Source organism: Strongylocentrotus purpuratus, unplaced genomic scaffold (genome assembly GCF_000002235.5).
Source record: "Strongylocentrotus purpuratus isolate Spur 01 unplaced genomic scaffold, Spur_5.0 spur5_scaffold_4, whole genome shotgun sequence".
In the NCBI taxonomy this organism is placed as follows: domain Eukaryota; kingdom Metazoa; phylum Echinodermata; class Echinoidea; order Camarodonta; family Strongylocentrotidae; genus Strongylocentrotus; species Strongylocentrotus purpuratus.
Window position 1 is genome coordinate 23,446,592 of NW_022145610.1, and position 17,954 is coordinate 23,464,545.

Here is a 17,954-nt window from a genome sequence, read left to right on the forward strand (position 1 = left end):
GCGTGAATAATATGGTTCTAATTGCATATCATCATAAAGAGGAATAGTTTATGTTTATTTTGATATATGAAAAATAAGTTAAATTTTATTTGAAAATCTGAATTATAAATAGTGTCCACTTTTCCTTTTGCTGAGTGTATATGGGACATGAATTGACAAAGTTCCTTGGATATTCTTGGAATATAGCCGGGGAGAGGCAAAGAAGGAGGGAGGAAAAAGGGGAGAAAGAGAGAGTGAGAGAGAGAAAGAGAGAGAGAGAAGAGAGAGAGAGAGAGAGAGAGAGAGATAGGGGGGGGGGGGGGGGGGGGGGGGGGGGGGGGGAGGAGATATGATTATAAAGACGATTAAGATGAGAAATTAGAAGGAAAATTACAATCATTTTGTTGAAGACCAGAGTACCAAAACAATTTGTTTGTCATTCTTTAAAAAAAAGGGTTCTTTCTGAACTTCAAAAGTTGGGGGAGGGGTGCATGATGCCCTCTTAATATCTTAGCTGCACAGTGACAGAGTGTAACTCTGGATACAATTCCAAACTTACTTTAAAAAAACAACACCAAACAATAGACGTCAATATTTATATTCAATCAAATATAATTTAATTACAATTTATCCATATTTATATCCATGATTATTCATATTGTAAAAAAATAACAAAATGTATGAAAAAAATTTGAGATGAAGTCACAAAGGAGCAAATAATGCAATATGTTGAATATACCTTTCACATGATACATCCTTGGAGAAAAGAAATAAAGCCTATTTGTAAACTGAGCTACTCACTGTGTTCTTCCCCCTTCCTCTGTCCCCCTCCCCTTCCCTCCCTTCCCTATCCCCCTTTAAGGGTCTTGGTCTTAATTATTGTCAGTTATTATTCACACAAAGCATTGCAAATGTAGGGATTGTAGTGATAGCTACATGTAGTTTAACAGAGTCTGCAAATACAGACTAGCATGTATAACTAAATATAGAATGACCTGCAACCCATGACTCATGCCAGGTCATGTTATGAAACAATGAGTACTTGGACAAGGGATGCCTACAAAGATGTCTGACTGACATAGAGCCTCAATAAAGCTATACAACTTATTAGTTCAATCAAAAGGGAAATATTTCCGAGAACTGGAGAAGATTTAAACAGAAATTCACTCTTTACAATGTTGCCTCAGGAATGTCTGAAAAAGATGAAAAGTTACAAACATCAATGCTTCTACACGTGATTGGCGATGCTGCCTTGGAATTGTATAATACGTTTGTATTTGCTGAGGGTGAGAGCATGAAGCTTGAGAAAGTGTTGAACAAATATGAGGAATATTGCATGCCAAAACGTAATCTAACGTATGAGAGACATAGATTTTTCACAAGATCTCAGTTAGTGCATGAGAGTGTTGATCAGTACGCAACAGAATTGCGGAGTCGTGCTCAGTCATGTGAGTTTTCCATGTTGAAAGAGAGTCTTATCCAGGACAGAATTATCTGTGGTATTTTAGACGATGGTCTAAGAGAACGTTTGTTGAGGCAAGATGATCTTACATTGGTTAAAACGTTGCAAGTATGTCGTGCGGCTGAACAAACTCGAACGCAGGCACAAGCGTTGAGTTCCGCAGGGGAAAACGCCTCAATTCCGGTAGATTCTTTCAGCAAGACTAAGAAGAAATTTCCTGGTTCAAAGTCAAAACGGTCGGAACCTCAAGGTCGTACTAAAAGTGATGCATGTAGCAGGTGCGGAAACCGACATAGCAAAGACAAATGTCCCGCACAAGGTCAAACATGCAAGAAGTGCGGTAAGCAGAATCATTTTGCTAAATGTTGTAAAACCCCAGTAGCCAAGGTCAATGAACTGCAGCACTTGGAGGTAGATTCAGAAGGTTTCATGATTTGCTCTGTTGAATCTAAAGAATCCAAGGATGAATGGATAGTTAATCTACTAGTCAATAACCAGCCGGTTGACTTCAAGGTTGATACTGGTGCTCAGGCGAATCTTCTTCCTGAGACAGTATTTCACAAGTTGAAACCAAAACCAAAGCTACAAAAAGCCAAAGTGATGTTGACAGGTTATTATGAGACAGATATCCCGGTCAAAGGTCGTTGTTGTGTACAAGTTGAGTACAAAGGGATCAAACGCAATGTGCCGTGTCTAGTCATTCCTGGAAATCGTCAGCCTTTGTTAGGATTACGGACGAGTGAAGACTTGTATCTGGTGAAACGGGTGTATCATGTTGAGAAACAAACTGAACACGGAACGGGTAAAAGTGTAGTTCAAGACTATCAAGATGTGTTTGTAGGTCTATGTTGTCTTCCTGGTAAACACCACATCACATTGAGAGAGGACGCACATCCTGTTCAGCATGCATGTCGCAAAGTTCCATTTCCACTTAAAGATAAACTCAAAGACGAGTTAGATAAGATGGAACGAATGGACGTAATCACACGAGTTGATGAGCCAACTGATTGGGTTTCTTCTCTCGTGGTGGTGATGAAAAAGAACGGTCAGCTCAGGGTCTGTCTAGATCCAAGAGACCTGAACCGAGCAATCAAAAGAGAACACTATCAATTGCCATCAAGAGCTGAAATAACTGCACATTTTGCAGGAGCCAAATACTTCAGCAAGTTAGATGCATCTAGTGGTTTTTGGCAGATCCAACTAGATGACGAAAGCTCCAAGCTTTGTACGTTTATCACGCCATACGGAAGGTACAAGTTCTTGAGACTACCTTTTGGTATTTGTAGTGCTCCGGTAGTCTATCACAAGATAGTGCACCAACTGTTTGCACACATTCCGGGAGTTAACACAATGATGGATGATGTGATTGTATGGGGAACTACCCAACAGGAGCATGATGACAGATTGAGAGAGGTTCTCAGCATTGTGAGAAAAATGAATCTCAAGTTGAACAAAGACAAATGCGAGTTCAATGTCAAGAAGCTCACATTCATTGGTGACTTGATCAGTGATCAAGGAGTTCAACCTGATCCCAAGAAAGTGTCTGCTATCTTGAACATTGAGAGACCGAAATGTCGGAAAGATGTCCAACGGTTCTTGGGTATGATCAATTACCAAGGGAAGTTCATTCCTGATCTGTCGACCAAGTCAGCAGCACTGAGACATCTACTAGACAAAAAGAATGTATGGACATGGGATCATGCACAAGAGGATGCATGGAATCAGCTGAAACAAGCTCTGATACAAGAGCCAGTCCTACATTTCTATGACAGCAAGAAACCAACCAAGCTGTCAGCAGACGCATCAAAGGATGGTATTGGTGCAGTGCTACTACAGCAATATGATCAAGATTGGGTTCCGATCGCATATGCATCTAGATCAATGACTGATGCAGAGACTAGATATGCACAGATCGAGAAAGAATTGCTGGCAATCACATACGCATGTGAAAGATTCCATCAATACATCTATGGACAACAAGTAGAAGTGGAGACTGATCACAAGCCACTTATTCCACTGTTTGTAAAGTCACTGGGTGACTGTCCCCTACGCATTCAAAGGTTACTCATCAGGGTACAGAGATATGATCTCAAGGTCTTGTACACGCCTGGAAAGTACATGTATACTGCTGATACATTGTCCAGAGCAGTAGATCCAAAGGCTGAGTTGAATGCTGAAACTGAGGAAGATATCAGAGTCTACGTAGATGCTATTGTCAAGAGCATGCCAGTTACATCGAACAAACGAAATCAGATTGTCGAAGAGACAAAGAAAGATGATCAACTGCAAGAGCTGCTAGGCATCATCAGAAATGGTTGGCCGGAAACGAAGCAGCAATGTCCAGTTCGAGTCAGGGAATACTGGAACATCAGGAGTGAACTCTCTGAAGCAGATGGCATCATCTTCAAGGGCAGCAAAATAGTGGTTCCCACTACTACGAGAAGGTTCATGCTAAACAAAATCCATGAAGGACACTTAGGCATCGAGAAGTGTAAGAAACGTGCTAGAGAAGTCATCTATTGGCCCAGAATCAACACAGACATCACTGAAATGGTCCTAAGTTGTACTTCATGCCTAATGTCCAGACCAAAACAGGTCAATACTCGATCAGTGAGGGGAAGAAAGGAGGATCATAAGGTGAAGCAAAAAGAGCGATTCGACAAACATGCTCGAGACTTGTCAAAGCTAAAGCCTGGAGATCATGTCATGCTCCAAGACATGAAAACCAACACCTGGTCGAAACGTGGTATTGTCAGGTCTGTTCAGGATCGAAACAGATCATACCACATCGAGACAGAAACAGGAGAGATACGTCGCAGAAACAGACGTCACCTCAGGCCAGTCCCACGTCAACAACAAGCCGAGTCTATTCCACTACCAACACAGGATGACTTCGAGGTAGATGACACTGCAGAAGCTACAGAGCAACCAGCATCTGAAGAAAGCTCAACTACGTCATCAACCAGAACCAGAAGCGGACGAGTTATTAAACCGCCAGATCGCTTAAACTTGTAAATAAAATGAAAGCGAACTACAGAGAAAGACTTTCGCGTTTTGTAAATAGTTTATAGTTACAGAGTTCAACTTGGACTTTAAAACATAACTGCAGGATTGCATGAGCATGACATATATATTTGCATGTTATCGTTAAAAATATAACCGGATTTAATCAGTCACTTTGATTACAAAAATCAACAGATATCACTCAACCTCAACGGAGAATTCCAGTTTCGCGAATCGCAACCTCGAAAGATATGGACTGTCGCGTAATAAGTTATATATTTGAAAGCGACAGTACTCCAGCTTTAAGGGACAGAATAATGCCCTAGTACAGTCGCGAGTGTACAGGTAGTCCACCCTGTCACTCTGTGTACAGTTTAAGAAGTTTTATATATGTATATGTAAACCTCTTTTAAAGAAGGGAGGTGTAGTGATAGCTACATGTAGTTTAACAGAGTCTGCAAATACAGACTAGCATGTATAACTAAATATAGAATGACCTGCAACCCATGACTCATGCCAGGTCATGTTATGAAACAATGAGTACTTGGACAAGGGATGCCTACAAAGATGTCTGACTGACATAGAGCCTCAATAAAGCTATACAACTTATTAGTTAAATCAAAGCTCTCCAACTGGTCTTTTATAAGAACATAATAGGGATTGATAAAGAAGAACATACAATGCCCTCCATCTTCATAACCATCTTCATCTGTAAGTTGTTTCATCTCCGTCTCATTCATTAAACAACAATAACAATAACAATAATAATAATATATCTTGTTTACCCAGGGTAGCCTCATCAGTGAGTACCAATACTGTTCTTCGGAGGGCCCTGCAATCATATTATTACCCCAGCTTTTACTGTGTCTCTTCCTCCCTCCTGACAAGGCCAGAGCACAAGGATTCCTACCAGGTCCCTCGGAGAGGAACTAAAGCTGTTGGTCCTCAGGTTGCTTACTAACAAGCATTGATGCTTTCTTAGCAGTCAGGTAAAATAACCACCACTACTATACTACTATATTATACTCTCATGCCTCCATTAGGTGGAGTCACTTCTTCCACACCACTTCTTACAAATCTCTTTACATCATCTTCTCCTCTGTGACCTGGGGGGTGTTTCACAAAACTTTTTGTCATCAGTAACGAATAAAAGTTTTTGTTATAAGCTACTGAAATCCTTGCTTCTGATTGGTAATCAGCAGATTTGTCACTGATTTTGTAATTTGTCATTGAAAAAAGGCTTTGTGAAACGGGTCCCTGGACCACCGAGCAAATAATTTTGAAATGTTTCATGGACCCCATTGAAAATCAACCTTTGTTGGTAAAGGCTCATCCAGCCCAAACATTGTAAATACAAGAAATACTAGATGGAACTTCGAAAATGATGCCTCCGTCATAGAGCAATTTTACAAACCAAAACAGAAGAAATTTGTCAAATTCAAGTTCAATCCATTAACAGGTTCTCAGAATATTGTGATTACAAGCAATTTCTCATATACATTTGACCTCATGACCCTAAAATCTACTCAGTTCATTGGCTCTGCAAGATGTCCTGAGTTAAATGGTAATCCATCTGTCAGTTCTAATGAGAATGCGTTCACAAGCTATTTTTGCATACATAATGAACCCATGACCTTTGACCTTTGACCTTATGAACCAAGAATCTACTCAGTTCATTGGCTCTGCAAGATACATAAATGATCTAAGTTTGGCAGGAATCCATCAATCAGTTCTAATGATAATACGATCACAAGCTATTTTTGCATACATAATGAGCCGCATGACCTTTGACCTTGACCTCATGACCCCAAAATCTACTCAGTTCATCAGCTCTGCAAGTAACATACATGACCTAAGTTTGGCAGGAATCCATCATCGGTTCTTGAGATGACGCGATCACGAGCTGTTTTTGCATACATAATGAGCCCTGTGACCTTTGACCTCGTGACACCAGTTCATTGGCTCTGCAAGATTCATACATGACCAAAGTTTGGCAGGAATCCGTCGATCGGTTGTTCAGATAATGCGATCACGAGAACGGGACGTACGTACGTAGGTACAGACGTAAGGACGGACGGACAACCCGAAAACATAATGCCTCCGGCTACTTCGTAACGGAGGCATAAAAATGATGACGTCTGTTGTCATGACCAGGTCTCCATCTGAAGGAGTCGCCTCCGTTCCATCTCGCTTATAAATCTCTCTGCCTCCTCCTCGCTCATCCTCCCTTCCGACTGGACCACAGAGCAGAGTGCTTCCCTCACATCTGTCGGCATCTGCTTTGCATTTCTGTGGAACAATTCAAGACATCAGTATTGATATTTTGACTGTTTTTTAAAGTGTATCCTTACATTTCGAGGGTTCAGTGACAAAAAGACGTAACTCCATATTTTGCCAAAATGAGTATTTGATATCAAAATGTTCAGAAAAATGTGGGCTTTCCAGAAAAAACAGAGACTTAACTCCACCCAACACCCCATTGAAGTCAATGGCTAGTGAAACATAGACTTTAATCTTTAAGACCCAAGTGCTCAGTGACACATTAACCACTTTTTCTCAAAATGGCCAAAATGGAGTTATGTCTTTGTGTCACTGACTCCTTGGTATAGTCCTTCAGTTGTACAACACTCGATCTTGGGACGACTACTCCATTCTTGGACCCCACACTATACCTAACCCTAAACCTATCCTACCCAATCCCAAACACTATACATTTGACGAAATAAAACCTGGAGAAATTGTCGATGGAGAAAATGTTGAAGCATCGGATCTTTACACATCAAATGTCAGGAGTTGACCTTTTATAGAAACTTAGTTTGATTGTCAGCAGGAAAGTCAGAGAAACATATTGTGTAAGTGTTGTTCATTTTTGAAGACTCAAGCTCAACTTAGAGACACAAACAAATTGTGTTTACATTGTATAACACTGTAATGTAAGAGAAGGGTAAACCAAATATATTGCTATATGGTTTTCCCTGAAAGAGGTTTTCAATCTTGCACAGACCATTGGTATAAAAGGAGATAAACTTGAAAGAGTGAAGAGGGGAAGAGGACAAGGAGAAAATGGAAGATAGAGGTATGACACAAAAGACACAGAATCACAAATAATCAGAAAAAGAGAAAATAACAATTGAAGGAGAGAAAATTAGTGGAAGAGACTTCAATGTGCACCCAGCAGAAAGGCACAAACAGAAGTGCAGACAAAAGATTAATATTTTAAAAAGAAACTCAAAGAAACTCAAACTAAAGAAAAAGTAGAAACAGACAAAACCGACACAACTACATTTTGTCGGTTTTTTCATCTTTTTTCTTGTTCACTTCATTTTAAGGGGGGGGGAAATGAGAGAAAAAGAGAGAGAAGCCTATATTCTAATTCTATTTTTTGATACTCTTATTTAAAAATGAGAGAAAAAAGAGGAAAGCAATTAATATTAAAAAGAAAGGCTTTGGTGATAATAGTCAGGTCTTGACTGATTGCCATTACAAAAAAACAACAACAACACAACGATATGAAAAACAGAAAAGAGAATAATTATCAATTGCAAGATAGAAAGAACTACACATATCTTCCTAAGGTACAACTGAATACATCTCATTTTAATTACCCTGCTACATAGATTCTTGTGGATTTGTCATTCCTGTTCATAAGAGACCACAGGATGGCAGCACTTTCCTTTATCCTGTGTTGCACATAAATCTTATCTTCCTGTAAAAATACACACACAAAAAAGGGAAAGAAGAGAAACGGGAGATAACAAATAGGGAAATGGATACGGTATGAACAAATATATTAGTTGGTATTTTTTGTTTCTTTTATTCATGTACATTGAGATTTTTGATTTGTGACAGTGTTAATACGGGAGTAGCCTTGACAGGTCAATGGCCTTTGGTACATGTCAACCCCTCACGTCCACTTCATTACAGTGTACACATTTTTTCTCATTTGAATCATTTGTCTATTTTCTGAATAATTTTGTTCTTAAATTGTTCATTTCTGCATGAATTGTATTTTTAAGAGATGTAAGAATAGTTGAATTTGAATTTCAATTTGAATATCAAACATGTCACTTCACTTCTTTCTTAGTCTGATTTAAGTTCTAGAAGGGCTACTAACTTGATGAATTGAAGACTTGTTCCACCATTTGGTTATCCCTTACAGTGATTTCAGCCAAAATGTTTCAAAGGAACATTCTTAACCAGGGAATGCTCTCGTGCATATTGGAGAGTGTGTAATGTAAATTGCGGAATCCTAACTATTTTTTTTCTTTTTCTGTGGAGGGTCATCCAGACAAGTAACGAACCTCGGGACACATATTACTAAAATAAAAATAGGGAGTGCCGTGACCCCATCCTATGCTTTAGGTCTCTCCTAACCTGGTCTCTAGAGAAAGCTGTGACTATCTGAAGCAGACTCTGGTCTTGAAGATTCTGCCACTCATCCTTGCAAAGAAAGTCTTGGCTTTCGTACCGACAGCCAAAGAACAGCAAGTTGTCTGTCAGGAAAAAGGAAGCATCATAGATTTCAGTTTTGGAAAACCTCTCTTTTACTTCAAGCTATTGAATATCAAGCTTGAAATAATTTGAAATGGAATGTTAGGTATACCAGAAGAATTACACAATACATTAAGCATGCTTCATTTGAATTTATTTATTATGAATTTCAAAGAATTTTAAAAGCCACATATTATATCATTTGTAAATAAGTATCATAAGTACATTTGGTCAAGTAACAAACAACATATATTTCAAAATCAATCCATTAGCTGGCTGTAGAAAAGATGTTTACCTCCAATATTATGTGCTGCCCTCTCTTGGATGAAGCTCCTGAATGGGGCTACGCCCGTTCCTGGCCCTATCATGATGACTGGAGTACCGGTGGAGGGGAATGAGATGGTCCCCTTCTTGGTCCAAATTGGGATTCTGATACCATCTGTGTAAAAAGATGAAAACATCTCATTTATGCTACGGTCAAAGGTTTGTACGAACGATAATTTCGTACGAATCTCCCCGTTTTTCCATTGTCTGAAAATCGTTCGTACGGCGTTCGTAACAGTTCGTAATCGCATTTGTGACCGAGGCTTAAGCTCTTTAGGTGTGCTTCAAAATATTTGTATTCAAAGCCTCAATCATGGCGAAGTTAAAAACACTCATGTGCAGTCAGGCAAGAATACAAAAGAGACACAAATAATACCCAAGGTTAAATTCCGCAGAGTGAGCTCCCCCCTCCAGAACGAACTCAAGAAAGATGTGAACAGAATCCGAAACGAAAAGAACATCCTTGTACCAGCTGACAAGACGAGTAACTACTACAATGTCACCCCGCAGCAGTACGAAAAGCTGATGAAAGACAGCGTCACAGCTGCATACAAGAGGTCAGATCAGCGATCAGAAAACACAACCAACATAGAAGCAAGAAAGATCGCCGACAACCTTGATCTCTCAGATAGGATGCAAGTACTAGCTCCTAAGCCCGCATATGTAACGTTAAAAGATCACAAGCAAAACTTCCGAAGCCACCCGACATGTAGACTCATCAATCCAAGTAAAAGTGAAATCGGCATCATCTCCAAGAAAATACTAGAAAGAATCAACACCGAGGTGATAGCAGCTACGAATGTCAACCAATGGAAAAATTCCACCACAGTTATAGATTGGTTCAAGGGTATTGAAACCAGACCCAACTCCACGTTTATCTCTTTCAACATTGTGAACTTCTACCCCTCCATCGACCGACAACTCCTGCAAAAAGCCATCCATTTCGCCAAGAGGTTCACCACCATAACCCCATCCGAAGCAGAAATCATCTTCCAAGCCAAGAACACCCTCCTCTTCCATGGTAACATGTCCTGGCAAAAGGCTACAGCTGATGATCTTTTCGATGTCACAATGGGATCATACGATGGCGCGGAAACATGCGAGCTCGAAGGCTCGTTCATCTTGGATGAGATCAAAAGTATAGTGCCAAAGGAAAACATCGGGCTCTACAGGGATGATGGTCTAGCGATCGTCCACAAGCCAGCAAGAGCAGCAGAGACCATAAAAAAGAAGCTATGTGAGAAATTCAGAAAGATAGGCCTCCAGGTGACAACCAGTGCTAACTCTACCGTCGTAGACTTCCTAGATGTCACGTTCGATCTCAATAGCAAAGAACACAAACCATTTTCGAAGCCTGGCAATACCCAGCTGTACGTCCATGTAGAATCTAACCACCCGCCAACCGTCACCAAGAAGATTCCGCACTCCATACAAACCCGCCTATCCACGATCTCCAGCAGCGCAGAGGTATTCAACGAGGCGAAACTGGAGTATGAAAAAGCACTCTGTGATGCCGACCACATCACCAACTTAACCTACACACCCAAGACCAGTGACATCAATAACAAAGACCACCACAAACGAAAACGCAACATAACCTGGTTCAACCCCCCATATAGCAAGCACGCAAAGACGAATATTGGCAGAAGGTTCCTCGCTCTCGTAGACCAGCACTTCCCAAAGGGACACCAACTACACAAAATCTGCAATAGGAACACACTGAAGATCAGCTACAGCTGCATGGATAACATAGCAACCATAACCAAGGCCCACAACAATAGAGTCATCAACCACAACCCCAACCGAGACCCAGAAACCTGCAACTGCAGAAAGAAAGACGACTGCCCCCTCCCAGAAAAATGTACAACCAAAATATTGTCTATGAAGCCAAGGTTGTGTCCCCCAACGATGAGAAACTCTACATTGGACTCACATCCACATTCTTCAAAGCCAGATATACAACTCACAAAGCAAGCTTCACCCACCAAGAAAAGAGATACCAGACCGAGCTAAGCAAACACACCTGGATGCTGAAAGACGACGACACACCCTACACAATATCATGGAGAATCATCCGGCACGCCCAACCATACTCACCCAGAACAAATCGCTGCAATCTCTGCCTATGGGAAAAGTACCACATCATCACTGCTGAGAAATCCACCATCCTTAACTCTAGAACTGAACTCATTTCCACATGTAAACATAAGAGAAAGTTTCTACTCTCTGAATATGGTTAACCCCCCCCTGTATCACTATGACCTTTCCCCTTACCCTTAAACCACTTAATTCCACTATTGTATTATTGCGTTCGCCCTTACTGGAGTATTATTTATGTCTCTTTTGTATTCTTGCCTGACTGCACATGAGTGTTTTTAACTTCGCCATGATTGTATTATGTATTTAATTACTGATGAGCCTTTTGGCGAAACAGTCTGTATAACTCGTACCAATAAAGTTTAACCTTCCAGCTCCTATATCTACATTTGCTCCTACAGTTGAGAACAGTCAGAAATTGCAGTTTCATTAAACTTGCTTATATATATATATATATATATATATATATATATATATATATATTGAATACAAAAAATGAAAAAGGAAGCAATTCTACACATACCATGTATATTTTATTGTATTACTCACTATTACCACACCAGGATTGTAGACATGAGCATAAGCAATACAATCATTAAAGTTTCAACATGTCAGAAGCTCAAAATCAATGACTGATGTCATTTAACACAGAATTGATGCCCTCCTAGATCTCATGAGAAGGATTTTTAGAGTTAACACAGAATATTTGAATCAAATTTCAGACAATTTTGTTGTTACCTTCAGGCTTGAGCGATGCTATCCAGTTTGAACAGAGGCCCTCTCTTGGCCGTACTAGCTTCGTCTTGTATTTGACGACAGCCATCATAATGTGAATCTCACCGGGATGTGCCTGCAAAGAGAAGAAGAAAACTAGATGGAATTTTGACTGCGCGCAGTCGAAAATGATGCCTCCGCCATAGAGCAATTTAAACAAGTTTGGAGTTTAAATCTCCAGTGGTTCTTGAGATATCATGATAACAATCTCAATGTATGGAATTTCATAAGTTGACCTCTGTGACCCTTGACCTTTGACCTACGTGCTCCAAAATCTAATCAGATTGTCTTCCTATGGTGATACACACTATCATTAAGTTTGAAGTTTAAATCTCCAGTGGTTCTTGAGATATTATGATATGGTGATACATACTATCATTAAGTTTGAAGTGAAAATTCTCCAGTGGTTCTTGAGATATCGCGATAACGATCTCAATGTATGGAATTTCATAAGTTGACCTCTGTGACCCTTGACCTTTGACCTACGTGCTCCAAAATCTAATCAGATTGTCTTCCTATGGTGATACACACTATCATTAAGTTTGAAGTTTAAATCTCCAGTGGTTCTTGAGATATTATGATAACAATCTCAATGTATGGAATTTCATAAGTTGACCTCTGTGACCCTTGACCATTGACCTACGTGCTCCAAAATCTAATCAGATCGTCTTCCTATGGTGATATATACTATCCTTAAGTTTGAAGTTTTTACATCTCCAGTGGTTCTTGAGATATCATGATAACAATCTCAATGTATGGAATTTCATAAGCTGACCTCTATGACCCTTGACCTTTGACCTACGTGCTCCAAAATGTAATCAGATTGTTTTCCTACATATCACTAAGTTTGAAGTTTAAATCTCCAGTGGTTCTTGAGATATCATGATAACAATCTCAATGTATGGAATTTCATAAGTTGACCTCTGTGACCCTTGACCTTTGACATACGTGCTCCAAAATCTAATCAGATCGTCTTCCTATGGTGATACATACTATCCTTAAGTTTGAAGTTTAAATCTCAAATGGTTCTTGAGATATCGCGCTAACAAACTCAATACAAGGAATTTCATAAGTTGACCTCTGTGACCTGTGACCTTTCACCTATGTACTCCAAAATCTCATCAGATCGTCTTCCTAAGGTGATGAATACTATTCCCGAGTCTTAAATTTAAATCTTAAATGGTTCTTGAGATATTGTGATAACGGTCAAACGGGACGGACGTACGGACGTACATACGTATGCTGAACCACCCCGGCCCTTACAACTTCGGCCCGAAAAGTTGTGATAATTCAAATTTTTAAAATATTTGCCCCTACCCCCCTGTCAAAGGGATATAGGCGTTAGAATCCATCTAATTGCATTTATGTACATTCATTGTGGGGAAACTAGCCTAATCAAAAAATATAATATTTTTCTCCAAAATGCTGAACCACCCCGGCCCTTACAACTTCGGCAGGAAAGTTGTGATAACTCAAATTTTTCAATATTTGCCACTACGCCCCTTTCAAAGGGATATGGGGGTCAGGATCCATCTAATCGCATGTATGTATATTCATTGTGGGGAAACTAGCCTATTCAAGAATATAATTTTTTCCTCCAAAATGCTGAACCACCCCGGCCCTTACAATTTCGGCCCGAAAGTTGTGATAATTCAATTTTTACAATATTTGCCCATACGCCCCTTTCAAAGGGATGTGGGGGTCATGATCCATCTAATGGCATGTATGTACATTCATTGTGGGGAAACTAGCCTATTCAAAAAATATAATTTTTTCCTCCAAAATGCTGAACCACCCGGGCCTTACAATTTCAGCCCGAAAGGTGTGATAATAATATTTGCCCCTACCCCCCTGTCAAAGGGATATGGGGTTCAGGATCCATCTAATGGCATGTATGTACATTCATTGTGGGGAAACTAGCCTATTCAAAAAATATAATTTTTTCCTCCAAAATGCTGAACCACCCCGGCCCTTACAATTTCGGCCCGAAAGGTGTGATAATTCAAATTTTTATAATATTTGCCCCTACCCCCCTGTCAAAGGGATATGGGGATCAGGATCCATCTAATGGCATGTATGTACATTCATTGTGGGGAAACTAGCCTATTCAAAAAATATAATTTTTTCCTCCAAAATGCTGAACCACCCCGGCCCTTACAATTTCGGCCCGAAAGGTGTGATAATTCAAATTTTTATAATATTTGCCCCTACCCCCCTGTCAAAGGGATATGGGGTTCAGGATCCATCTAATGGCATGTATGTATATTCATTGTGGGGAAACTAGCCTATTCAAAAAATATAATTTTTTCCTCCAAAATGCTGAACCACCCCGGCCCTTACAATTTCGGCCCGAAAGGTGTGATAATTCAAATTTTTACAATATTTACCACTACGCCCCATACAAAGGGATATGGGGGTCAGGATCCATCTAATGGCATGTATGTACATTCATTGTGGGGAAACTAGCCTATTCAAAAAATATAATTTTTTCCTCCAAAATGCTGAACCACCCCGGCCCTTACAATTTCGGCCCGAAAGTTGTGATAACTCAAATTTGTCAATATTTGCAACTACGCCCCTTTCAAAGGGATATGGGTTCAGGATCCATCTAATGGCATGTATGTCCATTCATTGTGGGGAAACTAGCCTAATAATTTTTTTATTATTTTCCTCCAAAATGCTGAACCACCCCGGCCATTACAACTTCAGCCTGAAAAGTTGTGATAATTCAAATTTTTACAATATTTGCCCCTACGCCCCTTTCAAAGGGATATAGGGGTCAGGATCAATCTAATCACATGTATGTACATTCATTATGGGGAAACTAGCCAATTAAAAAAATATAATTTTTTCCTCCAAAATGCTGAACCACCCCGGCCCTTACAATTTCGGCCCGAAAGGTGTGATAATTCAAATTTTTACAATATTTGCCCCTACCCCCCTGTCAAAGGGATATGGGGTTCAGGATCCATCTAATGGCATGTATGTACATTCATTGTGGGGAAACTAGCCTATTCAAAAAATATAATTTTTTCCTCCAAAATGCTGAACCACCCCGGCCCTTACAATTTCGGCCCGAAAGGTGTGATAATTCAAATTTTTATAATATTTGCCCCTACCCCCCTGTCAAAGGGATATGGGGTTCAGGATCCATCTAATGGCATGTATGTACATTCATTGTGGGGAAACTAGCCTATTCAAAAATATAATTTTTTCCTCCAAAATGCTGAACCACCCCGGCCCTTACAATTTCGGCCCGAAAGGTGTGATAATTCAAATTTTTATAATATTTGCCCCTACCCCCCTGTCAAAGGGATATGGGGTTCAGGATCCATCTAATGGCATGTATGTACATTCATTGTGGGGAAACTAGCCTATTCAAAAAATATAATTTTTTCCTCCAAAATGCTGAACCACCCCGGCCCTTACAATTTCGGCCCGAAAGGTGTGATAATTCAAATTTTTAAAATATTTGCCCCTACCCCCCTGTCAAAGGGATATGGGGTTCAGGATCCATCTAATGGCATGTATGTATATTCATTGTGGGGAAACTAGCCTATTCAAAAAATATAATTTTTTCCTCCAAAATGCTGAACCACCCCGGCCCTTACAATTTCGGCCCGAAAGTTGTGATAATTCAAATTTTTACAATATTTACCACTACGCCCCATACAAAGGGATATAAGGGTTAGGATCCATCTAATGGCATGTATGTACATTCATTATGGGGAAACTAGCCAATTAAAAAAATATAATTTTTTCCTCCAAAATGCTGAACCACCCCGGCCCTTACAATTTCGGCCCGAAAGGTGTGATAATTCAAATTTTTATAATATTTGCCCCTACCCCCCTGTCAAAGGGATATGGGGTTCAGGATCCATCTAATGGCATGTATGTACATTCATTGTGGGGAAACTAGCCTATTCAAAAAATATAATTTTTTCCTCCAAAATGCTGAACCACCCCGGCCCTTACAATTTCGGCCCGAAAGGTGTGATAATTCAAATTTTTATAATATTTGCCCCTACCCCCCTGTCAAAGGGATATGGGGTTCAGGATCCATCTAATGGCATGTATGCATATTCATTGTGGGGAAACTAGCCTATTCAAAAAATATAATTTTTTCCTCCAAAATGCTGAACCACCCCGGCCCTTACAATTTCGGCCCGAAAGTTGTGATAATTCAAATTTTTACAATATTTACCACTACGCCCCATACAAAGGGATATGGGGGTCAGGATCCATCTAATGGCATGTATGTACATTCATTGTGGGGAAACTAGCCTATTCAAAAAATATAATTTTTTCCTCCAAAATGCTGAACCACCCCGGCCCTTACAATTTCGGCCCGAAAGGTTTGATAACTCAAATTTTTCAATATTTGCCCCTACGCCCCTTTCAAAGGGATGTGGGGGTCAGGATCCATCTAATGGCATGTATGTACATTCATTGTGGGGAAACTAGCCTAATAATTTTTTTTATTATTTTCCTCCAAAATGCTGAACCACCCGGCCCTTACAATTTCGGCCCGAAAGTTGTGATAACTCAAATTTTTCAATATTTGCCCCAACGCCCCTTTCAAAGGGATGTGGGGGTCAGGATCCATCTAATGGCATGTATGTACATTCATTGTGGAGAAACTAGCCTAATAAAAAAAATTAATATTTTCCTCCAAAATGCTGAACCACCCCGGCCCTTACAACTTCGGCCCGAAAAGTTGTGATAATTCAAATTTTTACAATATTTGCCCCTACGCCCCTTTCAAAGGGATATAGGGGTCAGGATCAATCTAATCACATGTATGTACATTCATTATGGGGAAACTAGCCAATTAAAAAATATAATTTTTTCCTCCAAAATGCTGAACCACCCCGGCCCTTACAATTTCGGCCCGAAAGGTGTGATAATTCAAATTTTTACAATATTTGCCCCTACCCCCCTGTCAAAGGGATATGGGGTTCAGGATCCATCTAATGGCATGTATGTATATTCATTGTGGGGAAACTAGCCTATTCAAAAAATATAATTTTTTCCTCCAAAATGCTGAACCACCCCGGCCCTTACAATTTCGGCCCGAAAGTTGTGATAATTCAAATTTTTACAATATTTACCACTACGCCCCTGTCAAAGGGATATGGGGTTCAGGATCCATCTAATGGCATGTATGTACATTCATTGTGGGGAAACTAGCCTATTCAAAAAATATAATTTTTTCCTCCAAAATGCTGAACCACCCCGGCCCTTACAATTTCGGCCCGAAAGGTGTGATAATTCAAATTTTTATAATATTTGCCCCTACCCCCCTGTCAAAGGGATATGGGGTTCAGGATCCATCTAATGGCATGTATGTACATTCATTGTGGGGAAACTAGCCTATTCAAAAAATATAATTTTTTCCTCCAAAATGCTGAACCACCCCGGCCCTTACAATTTCGGCCCGAAAGGTGTGATAATTCAAATTTTTATAATATTTGCCCCTACCCCCCTGTCAAAGGGATATGGGGTTCAGGATCCATCTAATGGCATGTATGCATATTCATTGTGGGGAAACTAGCCTATTCAAAAAATATAATTTTTTCCTCCAAAATGCTGAACCACCCCGGCCCTTACAATTTCGGCCCGAAAGTTGTGATAATTCAAATTTTTACAATATTTACCACTACGCCCCATACAAAGGGATATGGGGGTCAGGATCCATCTAATGGCATGTATGTACATTCATTGTGGGGAAACTAGCCTATTCAAAAAATATAATTTTTTCCTCCAAAATGCTGAACCACCCCGGCCCTTACAATTTCGGCCCGAAAGGTTTGATAACTCAAAT

General features: G+C 39.9%; 2 protein-coding genes across 3 annotated transcripts; one reads left to right on the forward strand and one right to left on the reverse strand.

The window, feature by feature from the left end:
• Positions 1 to 1,168: 1,168 nt before the first annotated feature.
• Positions 1,169 to 5,405, forward strand: LOC115929083 (uncharacterized protein K02A2.6-like). The gene is made up of 2 exons (XM_030997238.1): positions 1,169 to 4,385; positions 5,338 to 5,405. Exons 1-2 carry the CDS (start codon positions 1,169 to 1,171, stop codon positions 5,403 to 5,405), a joined length of 3,285 nt encoding a protein of 1,094 aa, XP_030853098.1.
• Positions 5,406 to 6,492: 1,087 nt separating this feature from the next.
• LOC756919 (NADPH-dependent diflavin oxidoreductase 1) lies at positions 6,493 to 12,231 on the reverse strand. Of its 2 annotated transcripts, none has more exons than XM_030998203.1 (5): positions 12,095 to 12,231; positions 9,231 to 9,374; positions 8,819 to 8,937; positions 8,050 to 8,150; positions 6,493 to 6,733 (listed from the first exon to the last, which is right to left on the reverse strand). In XM_030998203.1, exons 1-5 carry the CDS (start codon positions 12,180 to 12,182, stop codon positions 6,589 to 6,591), a joined length of 597 nt encoding a protein of 198 aa, XP_030854063.1. In that variant the 5' UTR covers positions 12,183 to 12,231; the 3' UTR covers positions 6,493 to 6,588. The 2 variants fall into 2 exon arrangements, with proteins under 2 accessions (XP_030854063.1, XP_003724733.3); XM_003724685.3 differs by lacking the exon at positions 12,095 to 12,231 and adding an exon at positions 11,357 to 11,481.
• Between the last annotated feature and the right edge of the window lie 5,723 nt (positions 12,232 to 17,954).